This window comes from Lissotriton helveticus, chromosome 6 (assembly GCF_964261635.1).
Source record: "Lissotriton helveticus chromosome 6, aLisHel1.1, whole genome shotgun sequence".
NCBI classification, from domain to species: domain Eukaryota; kingdom Metazoa; phylum Chordata; class Amphibia; order Caudata; family Salamandridae; genus Lissotriton; species Lissotriton helveticus.
In genome coordinates, this window is record NC_136067.1 from 1,286,719,871 (window position 1) to 1,286,742,577 (window position 22,707).

At 46.1% G+C, this 22,707-nt stretch overlaps 1 protein-coding gene across 2 annotated transcripts in view; it reads right to left on the bottom strand.

The window, feature by feature from the left end:
- The window catches only part of AHCTF1 (AT-hook containing transcription factor 1), a 1,132,528-nt gene that overhangs the window by 394,746 nt on the left and 715,075 nt on the right, over positions 1-22,707 (bottom strand). Inside the window, exon 30 of one of the 2 annotated variants that reach the window (XM_078649034.1) lies at positions 11,155-11,313. The exons of the other annotated variant lie outside the window; for it this stretch is intronic. Coding sequence (XP_078505160.1) covers positions 11,155-11,313 — 159 coding nt within the window. The remainder of the gene's footprint in view (positions 1-11,154; positions 11,314-22,707) is intronic. 2 annotated transcript variants of the gene reach the window in all.

The following is a 22,707-nucleotide window of genomic DNA, read 5'->3' on the forward strand; positions in this document are numbered from 1 at the left end:
GCAGGTACAGCCCCTCATCCTTTACTAGACACCAGGTTTAGCAGCTGCAGGCATTGTCAGTGCAGCCTCTCTTGGCCAGTTCCTTGGTGCAGCAGGGCAGTCGTCCTTATGTCTTCAACAGTCCAATGAGATCTGAGTTCTGGGTGCCCTTTTTACGCCCAGAAAACGCCCTTGTGACAGGACACAGTAGGTTGTCAATGAACTACTAGGTTACCTCCCTTCGGATGACCATTTCTTGCGAAGTATGGCATCTGGCGATCTCAGAATTCTCAATTGTGGCCACTTTGAAGATGGCAGATCCCCTCTCTGTTTGTAAGGCTCCCACGACGAAAACAGTGTGGCTGTCAACTGGGCTGGACAAGTCCCTGAAAACCAGTTTGACAACTAGTTTCCCCTCTCTGTCACCAGTGCCGCCCTACCTGCCTAAACAATAGAGCAGACCCTCTCCCAAAAGTGTTTCCCATTTGCCCTTCTCCTTTAAAGCTCGTCTTTAGTGACAACACCTGTCTGGCTTCCTGCTAGAAAGAGGTTAACACCACTATCCCTTGTAGGTTTCTAATGTGTCCTTTTGTGCGAGTCGTTCACATGTCTTCCCAGGGGGAGCAGAAAGCTGTCTCAGGAACAGACCCTGAGTGCAAGTGTGAAGGAGCACCGGAGACTTTGGGAAACTTTGCAAACATTGTACACCACAACAATTTACACACTCAGACTTGAAAAACCAGCAACATCAGTCTAAAACTTTGGTGGGAACATACAAAAAGAGGCAATTCGTTACAACAGTTTCTTGTTGATATATGGCATTTTCTAGACTTATGGTATCAAGTGTGCGCCTTTAGTTATTTTGATACTAAGTACAAGACTAAAAAAGTAGCACTGATCAAACTTTCAGCAAAATCAAATCAAATCAAAAATAGCTTTATTCGATTGTTAGCAAGCAATCATAAAAGCAGACAAGTTAAAAATTAATCACATTTCATTTCACAAGATCACCATATTATAAGAAAACACATATAAAACATATACAACAGTTCATTAGTGGGAGATTCCCACTCAAGTCATCATCACTATGCATAAAGTGTACTACATGATCATAGTTTTTCTCCAATATATCACATTTTTCAGGAGGACTGCGATTATTGCAACGCCTCTTTCATTATCCAAATATTGTAGGCATAGCAGGGCCGGACGACATTGGCGCAGACCCATCTGTCTCAAAAGAGGCAATAAAATCCTGCGCCTAATAGTATTGTAAAATTTGCAAAATAAAACAACGTGTATGGTGCTTTGGGGAGACACAGCGTCACAGAGGCAAGGCTGCAGATCTCGCGACCAGTCATTAACGGCTGGAAAACTAACCAATCTGTGAAAGATTCCCAGCCTAAAGCGAAATAATAAAAACTGTCATAATTGTCAGGGACACAAACCAAATAGGGTTGAATATTAAAAGTAGTTAATAACAACTGGTGTTGCAGGACAGTTGGTTTTAAGACCTCTGTTGATGTTCTTAAAGTATCCAACAGGGTCAGGCCCTCTTTCCTCAGGTCTTTTCTAGATACGTCTGAGATAGTGATAGGATTTAAAAAGTATTCAGGTTTGCCAAGATCCTTGAAAAACTTAAAAACATAACTCAGCCAGGAAATCCTCATTACTCCTTTCAATTTCAAGATATCCGGCAAAATTTCCCTATTCAGCTTGGTTTCCTCTTTTGTCCACAGCCTGTGCCATAATAACACAGGCTCAAGCTTAATCAAGTCAGATATGAATGGAAGGCCTAATTCTGCGTGGCAGATATAACTTGAGGTACTGTTTGGTACAGCTAAAATATATTTTAAAAAGGAGTTTTCAACTACCTGAATGGGTGTCTGGTCTACAAAGCCCCATAACCCACTCCCATAAATAGCAGCAGATACACATTTTGCCTTATAGATTTTGATGAGCTCAGCGGGAGGTCTTGTACCCAATTTTTTGGCAAAAGTCTTAAGGGCAACAGTAGAACGTACCATCGCCAGTTTCTTCGCTGCTACAGCTTGGGTCCAAGACTCATTCTGTGCAAATAATATACCCAAGTAAGAAAATTGCTTGGTCGCCTCGAGCTTCTGTCATGCAATAAAAATGGACCTTTTGGTCTTAAAATCCTTGCCACAGCGCATGATGAATGTTTTAGATGAATTTACCCTTAGTCCAAGATCTTTCATGAAGAGGGTAAAACTATCCACCACGCGCTGAAGACCCACTATGGATACGAGACATTAACACAGCATCGTCTGCGTACAAAAGAGCCGGAATTGGACGGCCTGCTACGTACGGGGAATCTGAGCTAACTCTGCACAAGTCTCCCTCCAAACCATTTATATACAAATTAAAAAGAAATGGGGCCAGGACACATCCCTGCCTGACTCCACTTCTAATTGGGATTTTAGCCGTGCGTTCACCCTTCAGGCCATATTGGACGCGAGCTGACGCGTCACTATTAAAACGTTTAAGAAAAGAAATAATATTTTCATCAACCCCTAAGTGTCCTAGCAGACTCCATAGTTTAGTGTGAACCACGCAGTCAAATGCAGCCGAGAGGTCCACAAAGGCTAGGAACAAATTTCCTTTCTTGGCCCTTGTGTACTTTCCCACCAACATTAAAAGATTTAAGCCCTGCTCCACTGTTCCTATGCCGGTCCGAAATCCATATTGTAAATCAGATAGAATGGAATTGTCATCAGCCCAGTCCAAGAGACGGTCCAAAATTTTCCGCCCAGCTATCTTCGTAAAAGAGTCCAACAGGGAGATAGGTCTATAACATCCCGGGTCGTGTCTATCCCCTTTTTAGGTCTCGCCCTGGAACAGGGACAGAGACTCTATAGCTGTCTGATGCCGGGGAATGAGGGACACAAAACTGGCACGATTTTTAGCAGTCGGATTTGGCTGCGCGAACGCGCACGTTCCGCCCTGCGCCGCCCTCCCAGCCTACTGCGCATGCGCCGCCCTCCCAGCCTACCGCGCATGCATGCATGCACACACACAGACACACACACACACACACACACACACACACACACACACACACGTCGCAGACAGACACTCGCTCACACACACACCCCCTCCCTCACAGTCACACACACGCACTCCAAGACACATACACACACGCACGCACACACATACACACACATACACAGGCCGCCTCCCCCCCGCGCCTACATGCTCCTCTCCCTCCGCCCGCCCGCCGCTCAGCAACGCACTCACCGGCTTCCTCTCCTCAGCTGCAAGGCCCGGCAGCAGGACTCTTCTTCCCTCCTTCGGCACCGGGGCGCAGGGTAGGCTCCTGCCTGCTCCGGTGCTCCCTGCTCCCAACACGGCTCCAATCGCGGCTCTTCCGTGGGAGGCGGGGTAGGCTCCCGCCCTCCTACTTCCTGTTTCCGGGTGTCGCGCCGGCCTGCCTGACTTCCTGGTCGCAGGCCGGCAGAGTAACGAGGATGTTTTGCGGTATGTATTTATTTATTTAATTATGCATTTTTATATAGCGCAGACTTTACCCGAAGGCGGTATTTCTTTATTCATGTATTTATGCATTTTTAATGAGACCTTGTGTACGTTTAGTAAAAAGAGTGCACTGCTTCGGTGTAGAGGCCTCACAAAGATTGAGGTATTTGTAAGGTGAATAGGAAGCAGCCAAGTTGTCGGACTCGTACATTGCTTCAGTGCCACACCATAAAGTGAGGACCAGCAGTTGCAGGTTAGCTATAGATGAATAAAATTGGAAGAGTTGTATGCTAAATTATCTACAAATGACAGCGTTGCAGGAACCTGCAAATCTCAAGGTATATATGTTGATTGGGCCAGATTGCCAATATACCAAAGTATCCAAGGCATTTTCAAAGATGATAGCAACACTATCAACCTTGTTCAGTTTACTGCCGTGCACTAGAAGGGACAGAGAACAAGAGAAAAGTATGTGCCCCATACCGTAAGAAGGGGAGCAGGAAATAAACTGGCATACATAGTCAAGATTGTGTCCTGTCCTTACAATGGTAATTGAATCCAGTATATTGAATCCAATGGGTTACAGGATTAAGAGAAGCATGGGTTCCCTGAAAGACAATCGTGATAAGCATGTGATAAGCATGTGTGATTGCTTTTGTCATGGAGTGCCTAAGAAAAAACGATCATAATTGATAAATTGATGTGATCAACTTTGTCTTCCACAAATTGTTTCTTTTAATGTGTATGCGATGTGCCACCCAGTGATAATTTCATTGGTCCATAGCAATGAACACCCCGTGACAGAGCAACTTTCTTTGTTTCTGGATTGCTTAACAGAGGGATCTCTTAATGTCCAGGACTTTGATTGACTTACCAGTCTAGGTCCTAGGTTATAAATATGCAAAAATGGGCAACAATTTTTCAAATCTTCTTACAAAATATTTACTTACAGAAAGGTTCATTATTTATAAAAATGTGTGGTTTTGAATTTGATCTTTCACAAAGATAAATGAACGGTTTCAACATCTGGTAAAAAATGGTGTGCAGCAGAACATTCGGAGGTAGTCTTCGAATGTCGTGCTGGTGAGATTTTTACACAGGTAATCATTCAGGCCCTTGCAAACATGTCTTTCTTTTCAACACGCTCCATGGTGTCCGTATGAATAAAGTATTTTTCATTTGTTGAAATGATCACACAGTGATACGGTGAATGAGAATGTCAAATCGAATATGTAGTGTCTTTCAGAGTTTTATTTTGTGGCTGCACCTTTAAAATGTTTTTAGTAAGACTTTAATAATTAGACAAAATAAACATTCGGGTTACCCAAATTCAAAGAGCAGGATGTATGCCATTGTTATATTCCAAGTAGGCGGATGATTCCATCACACTGATTTCCTGGAGTTCATAGTGGATGTGTCTGTGATAAGCCACCCAGGAAAAATAAGATTTGCTCTAATCACACCTGTTCTAGGACTATTCTGGTGACGTGGCAAGTAAAAGCAGTGCATTGTGTCTCATATATAAGTTCTTGGTACTTAATACTCCATATTCGTTCCCGGCTTTGTGGAAGAAATAGGATCTTTGGCAACAAGATGGCGTTGAATGGGCAACGACCCTGATTGGACCTTGGCAATGGCAATTACCGCATGATTCTGCCTGATCCAAATGAAATATTTAAATCTTATATATTTAACCCCACAACGGCTATGGTAAAGGAATAGAGCAGCAGATTCCACCTGCCTCCTATGTAATATGGCAGAGGGCGATCTTCTCACACTATGTGGCGCTGCATGGTACTTCATCCGTACTGCTTGCTACTCCAGTGACACAACACTCAGTTTAAGAGTTGAGCATCTGCTAAGATTTCAGTATCCACAAGAAACCATGTTACTTTAAGATACGTGATACTCCTTTTTAGGTCTCGCCCTGGAACAGGGACAGAGACTCTATAGCTGTCTGATGCCGGGGAATGAGGGACACAAAACTGGCACGATTTTTAGCAGTCGGATTTGGCTGCGCGAACGCGCACGTTCCGTCCTGCGCCGCCCTCCCAGCCTACTGCGCATGCGCCGCCCTCCCAGCCTACCGCGCATGCATGCATGCACACACACAGACACACACACACACACACACACACACACACGTCGCAGACAGACACTCGCTCACACACACACCCCCTCCCTCACAGTCACACACACGCACTCCAAGACACATACACACACGCACGCACACACATACACACACATACACAGGCCGCCTCCCCCCCGCGCCTACATGCTCCTCTCCCTCCGCCCGCCCGCCGCTCAGCAACGCACTCACCGGCTTCCTCTCCTCAGCTGCAAGGCCCGGCAGCAGGACTCTTCTTCCCTCCTTCGGCACCGGGGCGCAGGGTAGGCTCCTGCCTGCTCCGGTGCTCCCTGCTCCCAACACGGCTCCAATCGCGGCTCTTCCGTGGGAGGCGGGGTAGGCTCCCGCCCTCCTACTTCCTGTTTCCGGGTGTCGCGCCGGCCTGCCTGACTTCCTGGTCGCAGGCCGGCAGAGTAACGAGGATGTTTTGCGGTATGTATTTATTTATTTAATTATGCATTTTTATATAGCGCAGACTTTACCCGAAGGCGGTATTTATTTTTTTATGTATTTATGCATTTTTATATAGCGCGGACTTTACCCGAAGGCGGTATTTCTTTATTCATGTATTTATGCATTTTTATATAGCGCGGACTTTACCCGAAGGCGGTAATGCTTGCCTTAGCGTAATGGTGTTCCTTCTTAATTTATTGGTGGTGTCCCTGTTAGAATTATTCCCACTTTTAGTCTAGCAATGCTTGGCATGATGTTGGCATCTTTGGCATTATTGAGCCCATCCCTGGTATAATGGGACCACAACGTATTGTGGGCATTCTTGACCCAATTGTGCTTCTCTTCACCAGCGGTGATGGTCATCCCTGGCATGCGATGGGTGTTCATGGAATTGGATGTTGATATGTAGACATGTAAAGCCAGACTCTGTCCATGGGGCAGTAATATTCATGAGTACTTGATGACATGGAGATCAAAAATACAACTAAAACTGAAAAGCCATTATTTTGAGAGACTCTCATATTTGTTTTTGGGAATCAGAAATATTTATTAAAATGAAATGCTTGTAATAACAAGCCAATGCATGATTACCAGCTGTGATCGTGTTTTCAAAATGTTTGTAAAGTTGATGTTAAAGTGATAATTCATGCTAATTTCTGTAGTCTTATTTACATCTTGTTTACAATTATACTATACTACTAATGTATGTTTACTAGCCATAACTGTACTGTTATATGTTACATTTTAATTACAGTGTTTGCCTTTTACAATCATTTTCTTACAAACTACCTCGTAAAACAAAAATATTTAGGGCTAAAATATTTTGCACTGTTTGCACAATATATTTGTGATGTTTACACTTACCTATTTGAAATTAAAATGTACAAATGGACATTTAGTCAATTACCATTAAAAAGTTTAACTTTTTTGCTAAGATATTCTTGTAATCTTTTATGCAAACAAATTTAAATACTGCATAAATAATTTTAACAACAAATACTTTATATGTAGCTTTTTATGTACATAAGAAAACTATAGCATAAAGCAAAAAACATTGCCATTTACAATAATAATAGCTCAAACTTAAATAATGCGAGACCTATTGCATTGCAAATGCTTGTTTGAAGATAGGCACGATTATGGACTCCACCCAGGTAGACAAAAATCTTGTAATACAACTTGCATTAAGCACCTGGACCAGAAGGGGTGCCCACAGAGGAATGGTTCCCTTAAAAGTGTCTATGGGGACACCGTCCGGGCCAGGAGCCTTGCCAGCCTGGCTAGCATGGAGTGCCTTTTCAACCTCATCCAAGGTAAACGCCAAATTCCTTTATCTGGAATAGGCAATAGGTGGGCAAGGGGAAGATGATAATTCCTCTCCCTCATATACCTGAGCGAAGTGCCCAATCCAGTCTACTTCTGGGATTGCTATCTCTATTTTGGGACCAGTCTCTTCCGCTACAAAGGGGGTTCTGATAATCTTCCAGAAGCCTGCACTATCATTATTTACAGATGCTACGTGCAAGGCTTCCCAGGCCTCAATTTTTAACATGTTCTTCCTGTCTCTGACAGCTAACTTATATTCTCTCCTAAGTCTCCTCACCTCAGTGATACTTCTTGAGTTTTTGAGCAGTTCTTTCTTTAAGAGTGCATAGGCTTGGGTACATTTAGAGTTAAACCATCCTCCCTGATCTCTATTATTTTTACGCTGCCTCATGAGAGAGTTCCTTATTACATTTGTAATAGTTAAAAAAGAGGCAAGAAGAGTTTCAGGGGCTGTATCTTCGCCCAAGCATATCGCAAACTCTGACATACATTTACCGATTACTATATTAAGTATTTCTGTTTGGTCGACCATGGCCCATCGTAAAGAGTACCCATTTGTACTACCAATAGATACGTTTTCTCGTACTCGATCTTTTTTATTACTCCTTAAGGTGTTCTTCGTTGGCAGTAGGATGGCCATACAGAGCGGGAAGTGATCGCTTAGTGCGTTGTCAGAAACTTTAAAAGAATGAGTTCTGTGAGTGTGATTGCTAGTGGCAAGAGCATAATCAATAGTAGAACAACAGCCTCTACCATTAAATGTTGGAGGTAAGGAGGATGGGAATACGCATAATTTGTTAGCAAAACCAAGATCAAAGTTGTTAAGTACTTCATTTAGTTGTTCACCCAGAGGAGTATGATTAAAATGAGATTGACACATCCCCTCTTCTCATAACACTCCGCATCTGTTATCTTCAGCCATCCTACATACAGTACAATTAAAGTTGCCTACCAGAAGAATCATCACATCTTTCCTGTTACTTGTAACCTGGGAGGACAATACTTTAGACATATTATTAATAACATTTGATACTTCACCCAGGGGAATATTGTTATAGAAATTAACCAGGGCAATCGAAGTAACAGGATCCAGATCAATTACCAAAAATTGAAAATAAGTATCTTTAATAGGCTCTATAACCCTTTTTAAATTCAGTTTGTTGGAAAGATAAACACTCAGCCCTCCCTTAGCTCTCCCATGCACAGCCTCGGCAGCCGGTGTATGATAGGTCTTATACCCATTAAAATGGACCGCTTCCTTGCTTCAAGTTTCCTGAAAACAAAGCAGGTCTTGGGACTGAATGAAGTCCTGCCAAAGTGGATTATTAATTTTTGACTTGATTCCAGTAATGTTCCAGGAGGTGATATAACATAATGGGATTACAACGGGGGTAGGAGCAGATAAAGGGGGGCTGACACCTTCCGACAAAGACCCGTTAGGGTGCACTAGCTCAGAACCAACTTCAGAGACCACCATCCCATTGATGGTACCCTCAATCCCCGGAATCCTGGCCTTCTCCACCCTCTCACTCATGGTGTCCCCCTGATTGAGCATAAAACTATAGTGAACTACTTCGCTAGATAGATTTGCGAAGTTCTCCATTTGCAGTCAATCATTAGTTTCTAAACCACTCAAAACCTCAAAGTGATTTGATGTCGGAACACAGTATCTTGCTTGGTTAGGACCCAAGTAGTTTTCTACTAGGCGGTGGGGTCCTGGGTACCTTACAAAATCTGTGGGACGATAAAAGAAACCCAAGGGTAAAATGTTAATAACCTCAGTGTTAACCGCCCCATTAAAGCCTCCCTCAATGATGTTTCGTACCAAATGCGGGGTCCTAAACGTTAAGATGACACAATCTCCATTCAGGGATTTAGTGGATGAGCCTACCCAGCTAACTCTTCTGGCCATTTCGAATTCAGAAAACAGAGAGTTTTTAAGTCCAGTCCTAGTAGTTAGAAAATAAAGGGATTTGTTTCTCAATGTCGACCAGTGTTCAAAAACATTGGGGGGTAAAACTGGAACGTTGGCTAACAACTGTATATGGCGTGGCTTCTGGTGGTAAGTTTAAAGTTGGTAAGGGTTTGTTTGAGATATCCCTTTGGCCAGTCTGGTCTCTGCCTATATCACAGTTTGTATTGCTATTATTGTTACCTCCCCTGTTTGGGCCTCTTGAATTTGCCTCACTGGTTCTGAAGTTACCCACTGGGTTAATATGTTCTAGTCTATTGTAGACCTCCCTGTTTTTTTGGTGTCCCGGGTTGGCCGTAACCGAAGACAAACCCTTGGGGTTTTCTCTCGTATTGGCCGGGGATGGATGGACTAATGTCTTGGTAGGAGCTGTCTGGACGGATTGGTAGATGTTAATCATCTTTTCCTCTATATTAGCTACCTGAGTTTCAATAGTGGTGATTTTTAAATATATAGGCTCTAAGAGTGTTGATATCAAAATCTCCATTCTTCCCCAAAAATTCTCATCCTCTTCTGGCTTACCTAAACTATTTTGGCCAGAAACACTATCTGCCTGGCCCTTGCCCGTTTTCCCTTTCCTTCCAGTGGGATTTACAGCAACTTTACGTTGGTTTGGGTTAACCTTCACTTTGGGGTTGTATGCAGGCAGTTTTTTCTTATTTGTATGATTTTGTTTACATTTCGCTTTTTGCCCTCTAGTTGTTACATGCGGGGTTACAATATTAAGCCTAGGTGATAATACAGGATTAGGACTTAAAGGGGGATCGCCTCCAACCTGACCTGGAGAGTCATCAATTAAAAAGGGGATCTCATCAATTACATTCGATGGCAACAATGTAGGTGTCAAGGAGAGTCTACTGGGCGGGGGAGGGGGTTCAAGGGACAGCCTTCGCTGTGTGAGCGCAACCTCATGATTTAAAGGAATGAGCTGGGCACATGGGAGCTCAGCAAAAGAGGACACTAACATTGAATCAGGAGAATTTACCATAGCCAAAGATACATTCACAGGTGGCAAAGGGGGGAGCATACCAGGTGGAAGTGAAAGGCGCCTTTCCGTATTCTCTATAGCAGACGCAACCACCCCTATAGTTTTTTGCAACATTTTGTTGATCGCTGTTAAACTCGGGAGTGGAGTAGTTGAGGCTGCTTTTTGCCTAGTGAGAGGGCGAGAGAGTGGAGGATTATTTTTGCCCATGTTCCTCAGCACGGAAATCTTGGGGGTCTATGTTTACAAATGCTCAATATGACAATCCCAACGAGGTTAAAAGGATAACTAGTCACTAAAAGATAATATGGCCCCGGAGCGTAAAGTTCAAAAGTCAATATAAAATGTCACTTCAGAGCCAAGCTTTGACTGAGTATTTAATAATTAACACCAATTGGTAGACCAGTCCAATCGCTGCCCGTCCAGCCAAAGGGAGGTGGCCCCTGACGGCCACAGATGGCCCCGCCCTTGTCCCAGGCTTCTCCCGGCGCCGCCCACGCGCGTCCCGCGCTGATGATGAGGGCCTCCTCCTGCGCCCTCCGATGACGTCCGCAAATGACGCCCTGCTGCGCAAAGCCCTCTGGAGCCTGAAGTCCGCTACCGCCTGGCCGTTCCCCTCACGGCGACGCGGTGCGGTAATGCGACGAAGCAGCTGGCCCCCCCCGAGGGAGCGAGAAAGCAAGTACGTGAAGAGAAGAGCCGTTCCCCTCACGGCGTTAGATGTGCAAGAATTAGGCGCATTCCCTTTCAGCAGATATGTCGTATTTCCAAAACCCATTGCTTCAAAGTACAGGCAATTTACCCCACCAAAAAGCTCACCGTTATGAACATTCAGCAAAGAAGACTCATCAGAATGTTTCAATTCTATCTGTCCAGGTCCTGCAGCTTCCATATTTTCTCCTTGCTTCTGAATTTCATTTTTTTCTTTGGCAGCAGATTGAAGATCATCATTATGTTGAGAATGATGAAGCGAAGACTCTTTATACAAAAAAAAAAAACAGAGCAAGTAAGTGATGTTTGGTAATGTCTTTTTTTATTTTTATTTTTTAGATATTTTAGGCTACCAATCCAGACTGTTCATCAAGAAATACCCAGTCAGCTGGGAAATGAAAAATGTTCTCAACTACAAATAGACATATGCAGGGGCTACAGAGGAATGTAATGGCACAGCCCCAAAAGAACCCTCACTCCGTATGAGGCTAAGGCGCCACCATAGTCAGTCTATTATGCCCAAACCACAGGAGGCAGATGCCAAACAGAAAAAGTAGTTAAAGAACAGAAAACACTCTCAAAAGAGGGTGTTTTATGATTAATCTGTGAGAAAAAAATAAAACAAATATCAAAATGTTTGTTAAGATACACTATCTTCTTATGTCCTCCCACATATATTGGTTATTGTAAGAAAATGCCTCTTTTTGTATGGTCACCCCAAGTTTTTGTACTGATGCTGCTGTTTTTTCGAATCAATGTGCGCTGATGCCTGCTAACCAGACCTCCGTGCCAGTGCCCTGACCTCAAAACGTGTATGTTACATTAGCTATACACAATTGGCATAGTCAAACTTACCTTCAAGTCCCTAGTATATGGTAACCTGGGTATGTGAGTTAGAGAGTCATCCCAGGGATTGCATCCCTGGTTGTGCGACCCTGGGTGTGACACAGGTTAAACCAGTCTCCCTGTCCGCCACTGCAGCATGAAAGAGCAGTTTTAAACTGGTAGCCTGACTGACATTTAAAGCAATGGCAAAGCCAAACCTCCCTCCGCAATCTGTATAAGTCACCCCTATGACAGGCATTGCGAGTCTTAAGGAAGGGTGCAGTATTTTTCATGGGCAGAACATTTACTTTACACGTTATGGCAGTAAAAATGTGAAACTTTTGTTTTTACTGTGGAAAGACTTGGTAACCCCATTGACAAGTATAGGGTTACAAACTGACCCTTTTGCTGTGCAGCCTCCTGAATGGTACGACTAAAGTTGATACTCCAAGGCATCAAACAACTCGTCACATTATTGTAACATGTTGCAGTATGCAAATTTTACAAAGTTTCCACTTTGTTACCTTTATTCTCATGTGCCCTTAACGATTGCAATCCATAAGGAGCTTGCGCACGAGACAGCTTTTTGCCCTCCTGGAGAGATGTGCTAGGGACACCCAGGAAAGGAGACAATAGAAGCCTGCACTGGGGATATGCTTTACCAACCTCCTGCAGAAAGCCAGATGTGTGGTGGCCCAAAAGCCGAGCTTCAAGGGAGAAGCCACCTTTGAAGAGCAAATGAATAACACTTTGGACAGGGCTGCTCCGTTATCTAGGTAGAAAGGCAGGCACTAAGGGCACGGAAAGAGAAACCAGTTGCCAAACTGATTTTTCAGGGGTGTGTAGCCTCCTTTGTAGCCACACCTCTGGATTGGGCTAGGGAGCTCTGGACGCAGAAAGAGGGGTTCTGCCAGGATGGAAGTGTGCACACTGGTGCATCCTGGGATTGCCAATGCCAGACTTCACAGGGAGTGGACATCAGGAAAGAGGAAACCTGGTAGCCGATTGGCTACCAACCGCATTGCATCTGGAGGGCATTTTCTGTGCATAATGGGCATACCACACTAGGATCTTGACTGGACTGGAAGGTAGGAACGAAGGAAAACTGCCCTGCTGCACAGAGGAACGGGCAAAGAGGCTGCATGGGCGTGGCCTGCACCTGCTAAACCCGGTGCCTAGCAAAGGTGAAGGGACTGAGCCTGCTGTGTTCTGCTCATGGAGAAATCGATCTTGGAGTTCAGTCGTAGCAAGAGACTCCAAGAATCTGTTGGCTGAACTATTCACAGCATAGGGCTCCAATTTGAAAGAAGCTTCCTGAGGTAAATTGGTAGACTAGAATCTTCACACTGCTGTGGTAATGCAATAGACACCAGGAACGGATGCTCAAAGTTGCACCCGAGGCTGCTGCACCAAGGAGAGTCATTAGAGTGCAGCTTGGTTGTCAGAAGAGAAGTTAACACCCAAGGATGGATTTGGCTGTGACCGCTATATCGGGCTACTGGTAGTCTAGTGGGGATCTGACTACTGCCAGAACACAGAGGATTTAGAAGGACGTCTGCCCTGTTTTCACGAATGCCTTACCAACTCCATGGACTGAAGAGTAGCCGCAGGAATAAAAACCGCATTGCATAGCATCCACAGCATCCTGTATCCCTTACATCATGACGATTTCCATAGGAACCAACAGCAAAGAGATAAAAGTGCCTGAACTGACTGAAGAATTTATTGCACAAGATATTTCTTCTCAAGGTGCACTGGTAAATCAATGTTGCAGACTTTTAGCAGATTTTGAACCTTTTTACTTTTCTATTGTTTATGTATAGTCTAGTGGATCAGAAAGTTTGAAGGTTTTTTTCTGGTTGCCTGTACTTGTATTTCTGGCGTGCCTTTCTTGTAACTCCTAGCTAGGAAGTGATAGTAACTGACTGTATTATGGGTAAACGTAAAACTCTTTTGGGACTTGCAAATACTCTCACAATTTCAACCCCAAAAGACGGACCTCCTGTACAAATGACGCTGGATGGCTTCTTGGCCACGACGGTAGGTGTGGTTTCAAAGGAGATCAGACTGGCAGATCGCTGGCTATTGCTCACTAGCAATCTCCCTTCTAACTACAGCTCTTCTACTTACCTATCCGGCAGGGTGCGGTCGGCGGGCTCATCCGGCATGGAGGTGGGACTATTTAACAACGATTATAAGCACTCGTGGAGAGGCTTCTTTTGCTCCAATCAATGACTTATCGCCCCCGCCTCCCTTTATTAAAAGGAAAAGAAAGGACTCCCTTCTAGGAAAGCGAAGGATAATACTGATAAGCCTGTTCCCTCGATACCATTAGAGGTACAGTCGCCAATGTCGAACTCTTGGTTCTTACAGTGTTTGTCCTTTCTGAATATGATTTCAATAGAAGTCAAAGTAATAGTGTTTTCCACACTTTCCACACTTATAGCCCGCTTTGATAAAATAGAAGCAGCTATGAAGGACAGCAGATTAATTACCCAGCTACATCTGAATACATATACCCCATTACCTTTACACTGTCAGGCAACACTCAAGCCTCCGTACCTGCATTAGGGTGGTGGATAGGGTCTCAGGGGGAAAGGCTAACGATGTTCCATTGGGAGTGTTGGTGCAACAGGGTCCAGGGGAACAAAGACGCACCATAAATCCAGTGAGAAGCAGCTAAGGAGAGAGGGGCTCGAGAGACAGACACACACACACACACACACACGGTTGAATCCTATGAGGAACTGTGTAACAAAGTTATGCACTGACTTCATGGCAATGTGGACTCACGTGCATGTTTTTATGATGAAATAATTAATTGCTCGGAGAGTTGGCCCCTCCAAGAAAAACTGTTATTGTCAATTTTAAGCCTCCTTCTTTGTTGCTAGAGCTTTCGACCTGCTGGAATCAACGTGCGCATTCAAGGGTACGGTGGGTCTGTTCCCACTGGACTATTTTTATCAGCCACCTGGAAGATCTACGATCTCTCCTATGGAGCTAACAATGCAGCGAGTACGTTCTTTTGCTATTCCAACTAACACTCGATATGCCCCTCTCTGACATCCAGGAAATCGACTCACTCCCTGATGAAGACAGGAATTCATCTGAGGCTGCATTTATGTCCAGGAAATGGATTCATCTGAGGCTGCAGTTATGTTCATAGTTGGGGTGGGGGTGATGTCTGGGCTACGGCCCTACTCCACAGATAAAGGCGAACTGGGCCCCCTCCCTATACAATTTCCCCAGCCTTAGATGGAACCAACCAGGGATTACATGTGGCCTTACCCCCTGGACTCACTGTAGGCCCCACTATTGTGATTACGGGTGAGCCAACTAGTAAAGTGTGCGATGGAAGGCTCTCCCTAGTCTCCTGGAACATAGCAGGTGTCTCACCCAAACTGGCTGACCGAGAATGGGATGCTTTTATTGACAGATTTAACCTGCGGGTGCTCCAGGAGACATGGGCAATAGAGAGTGAGCATAGGGACTGCTTTTGAAGCTGCAGCAAATCTGTCACACTCTCAGTGGCTGGTCGCCCCTCTGGTGGCATGTTATAATGGGTCAAAACTACATTTAGGGGGTAAATGAGGGAGATTTCAGTACAATCCCTGGACAAACAGGGGCTAGAGGTTTTTAAGCTTTGTGGGAAGTCCTGCCAACTTATTAATGTTTATAATGGGACCACATTTTTAAAGTACCTTCTCAATCTTAGAGATGTTGGACAGTCTTACTAATAGTTATGCCAAATCGCACATCATCATAGCAGGTGATTATTACGATACGTTTGAGCATAGTGCATGCTTTTCAAAGCGAATAGCTTAAGATGATTCATCTTAGAGAATCCCCTTTATAGATGTACCACCTATTACATGACTATCTTCCACAGCCCTGCAAGTATGCAGTATCTGCTTGTCATATGTCTGAGAGCTTGTAATAGCTTTACAAAATCAGACGTTTCACTGTCTTCAACTTTTTAAAGACAACTATAGGAGTAGAATTGGTGATATCATCCTAGATATAAGAGCATGGGAGTTTATGATTGATGTGGGAATTCCCTACAGACTAGTAACTGATCATTTTCCTTGTTTTGATCACTGGGCAGCATGGGAAGAGGTGCCAAGAAAGGCTCCAGGTTGAGCGGAGCTTTAAGTCGGCAAGTCTAGGAGGGCCTTAAAGTGGAACACTAACCCTACCTCAGAAGATGCCAGAGTAAAAATGGATTAGTTACTTACCTGTAATCCTAGTTCTCTTCCAGGGGTATCCTCATCAAAGTCATAAGCATTAGAATATTCCCCCCTATGTGCGGGACCCCGGAAACACTATATTATATGTACCCCACATATATATATACATATATATACATATATATATATATAAGCAATTGCAGCCAAATAAACACTAGAGCTGGATTATGCTGTAAGGAATTTACACCATGCATGAAAAATATGCATTCGAAACATGAAAAACAACACCAATGATTGTTTAGAAACTGTTTTAATGCTTAGAAAACAGTAGAAATTCTCATAAACCACTGAAAGCATAGAAAGCTCCCAGGCTGCATTGCAAACACACAGTCTAATAAGACTGAAAAGCTAACCTGTAGCTGCATGCAACAAAAAACTGACACCGTGCCTTTAAGGCACTCATGACCCCCAGCTTCCCATCATGCCTCAGGGGTGACAGTTGGGTCAGTTGTTCTTTTCGGAGACTGAAAAACCATGGAAACAAATAGGTTAACAATATCTCCAAGTTAATAAAGATCATTTGCCCTGGGAGGCGGAAGGGTTGCTTATGACTTTGATGAGGATACCCCTGGAAGAGAACTAGGATTACAGGTAAGTAACTAATCCTTCTCTTCCAGGGGATCCTCATTAATAGTCATAAGCATTAGAATAGAATAGCGAGCCTCACCTCATCTCCCTGCAGGCAAAGGAGTCACAATACAGTAATAACATTACTAAGCCTAGAAAAACTAAGCTTGTACAGGCCACAGGCTACCCAAATAGATTCCTCAAAGAGGCCTGTCCTATTTGAGTGTCAGCCCTGGAATCAGATTCTAGACAATAATGCCTTGTAAAGGTATGAACTGATCTCCAGGTTGCAGCCTTGCAAATCTCTGACATAGGGACATCATGCAGGAAAGCTACTGTGGCCGCTTTCCCCCTAGTAGAGTGTGCTTTAGGTGTCAAAGTAAGGGCTTGCCTGCCAGTTGATAAGCCAGTTTAATACAGGAGACTATCCATCTGGAGATGGATCTCTTGGCAGCTGGAAAGCCCGTTCTCAATGGACCATAGTTGATAAACAATTGGTCTGTCTTCCTACTCTCTCTGGTCCTTTCCAAATACAATTTAAGGGCTCTTTTGAGATCTAAAGAGTGCAGAGACCGCTCAGCCGGGGTCGTAGGGTTTGGAAAAAAGGAAGGAAGAGAAATTGACTGATTTATATGAAAATCAGAGACCACCTTAGGTAAAAAGGATGGATGAGCTCTTAAGACTACTCTGTTGTGGTGGAAAACAGTGTAGGGCTCCTTTGTACATAGCGCTTGTATCTCACTTACTCTGCGCGCTGATGTAATCGCAACTAAAAAAGCTGCTTTCCAAGATAGATGTTGCAACGAGGCCTTGTGGATGGGCTCAAAAGGAGGTCCCATCAACTTGGATAACACCAGGTTCAAATCCCAAGGAGGAGAAGGATTTCGCACAGGGGGATAGACTTTCTTCAACTCCTGGAGGAAGTCCTTGACCACTGGAACCTGGAAGAGAGAGGTCTGGGCAGGTGACTTTCTATACGCTACAATGGCTGACAAGTGTACTGTAATGGAAGCATATTTCAACCCAGATGTTGCTAAGGAAAGGAGGTATGGAAGAATAACATCCTCCTGCCCTTTAGTAGGGTCCAAATGATGCTCCCTACACCACATATAAAACCTTTTCCACTCGAACGCATATGACGCTCTTGTGGAAGGCCTCTTAGCCTCTTTTAAGATGTGCATACATTCGGGAGGCAATTTCAGATGCCCATACTGCAGGACTTCAGGAGCCAGGCTGTCAGGTTCAATGACGGGAGTTTGGGATGCAGAATCCTCCCGTTCATCTTGCTCAACAGATCCGGCCTGCAAGGAAGCCGTCTGCGTGGACACACACAGACAGATGCAGAAGGTCCGGGTACCACCACTGCCGTGGCCAGTCCGGAGCTATCAATATCATCTCCATGTCCGACCTGAGGATCTTGGACACCACCTTCGGAATCAGAGCCAGGGGAGGAAATGCGTAAGCAAATGTTCCTGACCAATCCATCAAGAGAGCATTGCCCTGCGTCCCTGGTCGGTGGAATCTGGACGAGAAGGCATGGCATTTTCTGTTTTCGTCGTCTGCAAATAAGTCTATAGCTGGACGACCCCAACAACGAAAAAGCTCGTTCACCACCTCGTCGTTTAGCACCCAGTCTGGCTGATCTTCGAAGTGCCTGCTGAGCGCGTCTGCCTTGCTGTTTAACTCGCCTGGAAGGTGCACTGCCACCACTGAGAGGTCCCGAGCAAGAAGCCAGTGCCAGATCGCTTGAGCCTCCAGGGAGAGAGGGCGAGACCGTGTGCCTCCCTGTTTGTTCAGATAGAACATGGTGGTTGTAATGTCTGTCTGAACTAGGACTGAGTTGGTGGTGATTGCTGGAGGAAAAGCTTTGAGAGCCAGATGCACCGCTCGAAGCTCCAGCTTGTTGATGTGGTGGGTCTGTTGTTGAGCCGACCACTGCCCTTGTATTTGAAGGCACCCCATATGTGCCCCCCAGCCCTCTAGGGAAGAGTCTGTGACTATCGACTGCGTTGGAAGAGGTTGGTGAAAAGGCATTTCCACCAACACTTTCTGCGGGAGAGTCCACCACTGGATGGAGATCTTCGCTGCTTGGGATAGACTGATTCGGTCCTCCCAACGCCCTGTTGCTTGGTCCAATTGGTCCTCTAGAGCTTGCTGCAGGGAACGCATTCTCAGCCTGGCGTTTGGTATCAGGAAAATGCAGGAAGCCATGGAACCCAGCAGGGAGACTACCTGTCGGACTGTTGGATTTCGAGACTGGAGCAGAGTCCTGCATTTTTGCCGCATCGATAAAAGTCTCTCCTCCGAAGGAAACACTTTTCCCAAGTTTGGGTCCAGAACGGCACCTAGGTAGTGGATGGACTGCGTAGGTCGTTGAACTGACTTTTCCATGTTCACATGGAGACCGAGCTTGTGCAACTGCCGCAGGCACAGTTGAAAATCGTTTTGCACCTGTAGAGGAGATGGACCTTTGAGGAGCCAGTCATCTAGGTAAGGATAGACGAAGAGCCCTTTCTTGTGAAGAAAAGCCGCCACCACTGCCATGCATTTGGTGAAGACTCGTGGTGCCGACTTGAACCCGAAGGGCAACACTTTGTACTGGTAGTGTTTGCTTCCGACCACAAACCTCAAGTACTTGCGATGACAAAGGGCACTGGAATATGAAAGTATGCATCTTGCAGATCCACCGAACACATCCAATCCCAGACTTGCAGATGTGGACATATTTGGTGAAGAGCCAACATGCAGAACTTTTCTTTGACAACAACCTTGTTTAGAAGACGAAGGTCTAGGATGGGTCTGAATTTGTCCTTCTGATCTTTTTTGGGGACAAGAAAATATCTGGAGTAGACTCCCTTTCCCCTTTGAGAAGGAGGCACTTCTTCTATGGCCCTTTTCTGAAGAAGAGTTTTCACCTCTCTCCGGAGCAGGTTTAGCTGGTAAGGGCAAGATTTCTTTGGAGGTATGTTCTTTGGGATCGCCCGGAAACGTAGTGCGTATCCATTGCGCAGTATATGCAGTACCCAACGATCTTTTGTTAAGCTGACCCACTCTGCCAGATGTTGAGAAGCACTTCCTCCCACTGGAGTGGGTAACGGCGCCAGAGGAAGCCACTGTACAAGCTTTTCCTCCTCTCGTCGTGGAAGAGGACTGTTGATTACCTCCTCTACCCCTGCTGGATTTGCCTCCTCGAAATTGGGGTTTTCCCTGATTTTTGTTTTGGGACCACTGAGGGTTTGAACCCTCTGTTGACCCCCTCTGCCCCTGTTGGACTTGAATCGGCGTTTGAATTCCTTTTTCTTTTCCAAACCGACCGCCTTCACAGTGTCCAGTCCGATTTTCTTACGAGTCATCTCCTCGTCTGCGTGTTCCCCGAAGAGAGAGGACCCTGAAAAAGGAAGATTCAGGATGCGCCGTTGTGCATCGGGTTTAAGGCCTGTTAGGCGCAACCAAGACGACCTCCTGGTGCAAACTCCGTGTGAATAAGAATGCGCCGCCAGCACCGAACCGTCCGACGCGGTGCTTATCATTTGGTTTGCCACGAGACAGCCTTCTGCCAGCGCTTCCTCAAAATCCTTCTGGTCTTCCTTTGGGAGTTTGGCCTTGAAACGATCCATAGAGTCCCATAAGGCTCCATCATATCTCCCCAACAGTGCGGCCACACTGGAGACCTTCAGCGCAGAGGCGGCAGCATTGCAAACCTTGCGACCCCACGAGTCCTCTGATTTGCTGTCCTTATCCGGTGGAACAGAAGAGGACGCCGCAACTGCATGTGTCTTTCGAGCCGCTGCCACTATCACGGAGTCTGCTGGGGGGTCAGATTTAACAAAGACAGGGTCCGAGTCAGCTGGCTTGTATTTCTTTTGAATGCGAGCCGGCACAGCCCTGATGGTAGCAGGAGTAAGGAAAATGTTCTTGACTGGATCCATGATCCCTGGGACCAAAGGTAGCAATGGGCGGGAAGCAGATTTTTGATGAATTGTCTCAAAAATTACTGTTGTAGCTACCTGTGGAACAGACATCGCAATGTTCAGCTTCTGCGCCCCTCTCTGCAGGACATCTAAATATGTGTTGATGTCGTCCACTGGAGAGACTCTAGAGATTGGGCTGCCTGTAAGGGTGGGAGAGTAATCCCTCCTGGAAGATCGGGTGGAAGGGGTGGAAGGGGTGGAAGGGGTGGAAGGGGTTGAAGGGGTTGAAGGGGTGGAAGGGGTTGAAGGGGTTGAAGGGGTGGAAGGGGTGGAAGGGGTGGAAGGGGTGGAAGGGGTTGAAGGGGTGGAAGGGGTTGAAGGGGTGGAAGGGGTTGAAGGGGTTGAAGGGGTGGAAGGGGTTGAAGGGGTTGAAGGGGTTGAAGGGGTTGAAGGGGTTGAAGGGGTTGAAGGGGTTGAAGGGGTTGAAGGGGTTGAAGGGGTTGAAGGGGTTGAAGGGGTTGAAGGGGTTGAAGGGGTTGAAGGGGTTGAAGGGGTTCTTCTATGTCTGCGATGAGGACTGCGTTGTCTCTCGCGCGACCTTCTGGCATGTTCGTCCCTCCTAGGAGTTCGAGATCTGCATTCCCTCCTAGGAGAACGAGATCTGCATGGCCTCCCCACCGGCGATCCTTCTTGCCTGGGCGGGCTGCTTCTGTCCACTTCCGCAACCAGTCTTTGAAGTGGAGACCTATGCTCAGGGCTGACGTACTGTTGTAGACGCTTTGTAGCCCCTGTGTCTCTCCAATGGTGTAATGGTTGATACCATCTGGGAGACAGCCTCCCCCCTGTCGCAGAAGGATCTGTCTGTCGCAAAGGAGATTTGTGGACAGGACTCCTGGACCTTGAGGGTGATCTTGAAGAAACCGAGGACTGAGAGGAAGAGTGGCGCGAAGCAGACTCTGTAACCAGAATCGCAGAGTGCCTTGACGTCGATCTAGCACTCTCTTGACGCCTCGACGTCGGATGTTCTGACGTCGAATGCCTCGACGGTGAAGAACGTCGTCTCGGAGTCGAACCGCCATGTGTCGACGATGGAACTCCTTCCCTCGACGTCGAACGCCTCCGGGATGCCGCCGGAGCAATCAATCTTGATGTTGAATGCCTCGACGACGAGTGATGGGAAGAACGTTGGTCCCTCGACGTCGAACGGCGATGAGCAGCCGACGACGGAGCTTCCTCTCTCGACGTCGAGTGTCTATGCGACGACGGCGGAGGGGCATTGGAAACCCTAGACGCCGAACGTCGACGAGACGCCGACGAAGATAGTCTCCTCGACGCCGATCGACGCCTGGTTGACGACGGCGGAGGGGTCTTGGTCCTCGACGCCGAACGTCGCCCTGCTGACGACGGCGGAGGAGTCACCTGTCTCGACGCCGATCCTCGTCTGGATGACGACGGCGGAGGTGTGACGCCACTTGACGCCGGGTTGATGATGGCGGAGGGGTCTTGGTCCTCGACGCCGATCGTCGCAGAGTTGACGATGGCGGAGGGGTCTTGGTCCTTGACGCGGATCGCCGCCTGGTTGACGACGGCGGAGGAGTCCCCTGTCTCGACGCCGATCGTCGCCTGGTTCACGACGGCGGAGGGGATTTCGACGACGGAGCTCGCATCTTCGACATCGACGACGTACCTGATCTTCCTTTCGACGGCGGGTTCCGCCGTCGACGGTCGTCTTTTCGATAAATGATCCACCGGTAACTGTTTCTTCATCGCCGAGCCCGACGCTGAAGCTGAGGGACGTGAAGATTAGTCCCTTGAAGGTGTTCTAGCCCTCTTGGAGCCCTTCTTTACCGGAGATCTTCCTCTTGTGGACTTTTGAGCTAGTCCATAAATGCGATTTCTTTCCCTGTCCTTAAGAGTTCTCTCTGACAAGAGTTCGCAGTGAGGACAGGTCTTTGGGTTATGATGATCAGGCAAACAAAGTATACAGATATCATGACTGTCTGATTTTGCCTTCTTGTTGCCACAAGAAGGGCAGTTATCAAAAAGAGAAGGCATTTCAGAAGAAAATGCCACAAAAAACTGTAAATAAAGACAGATTCTTACTTGACTAG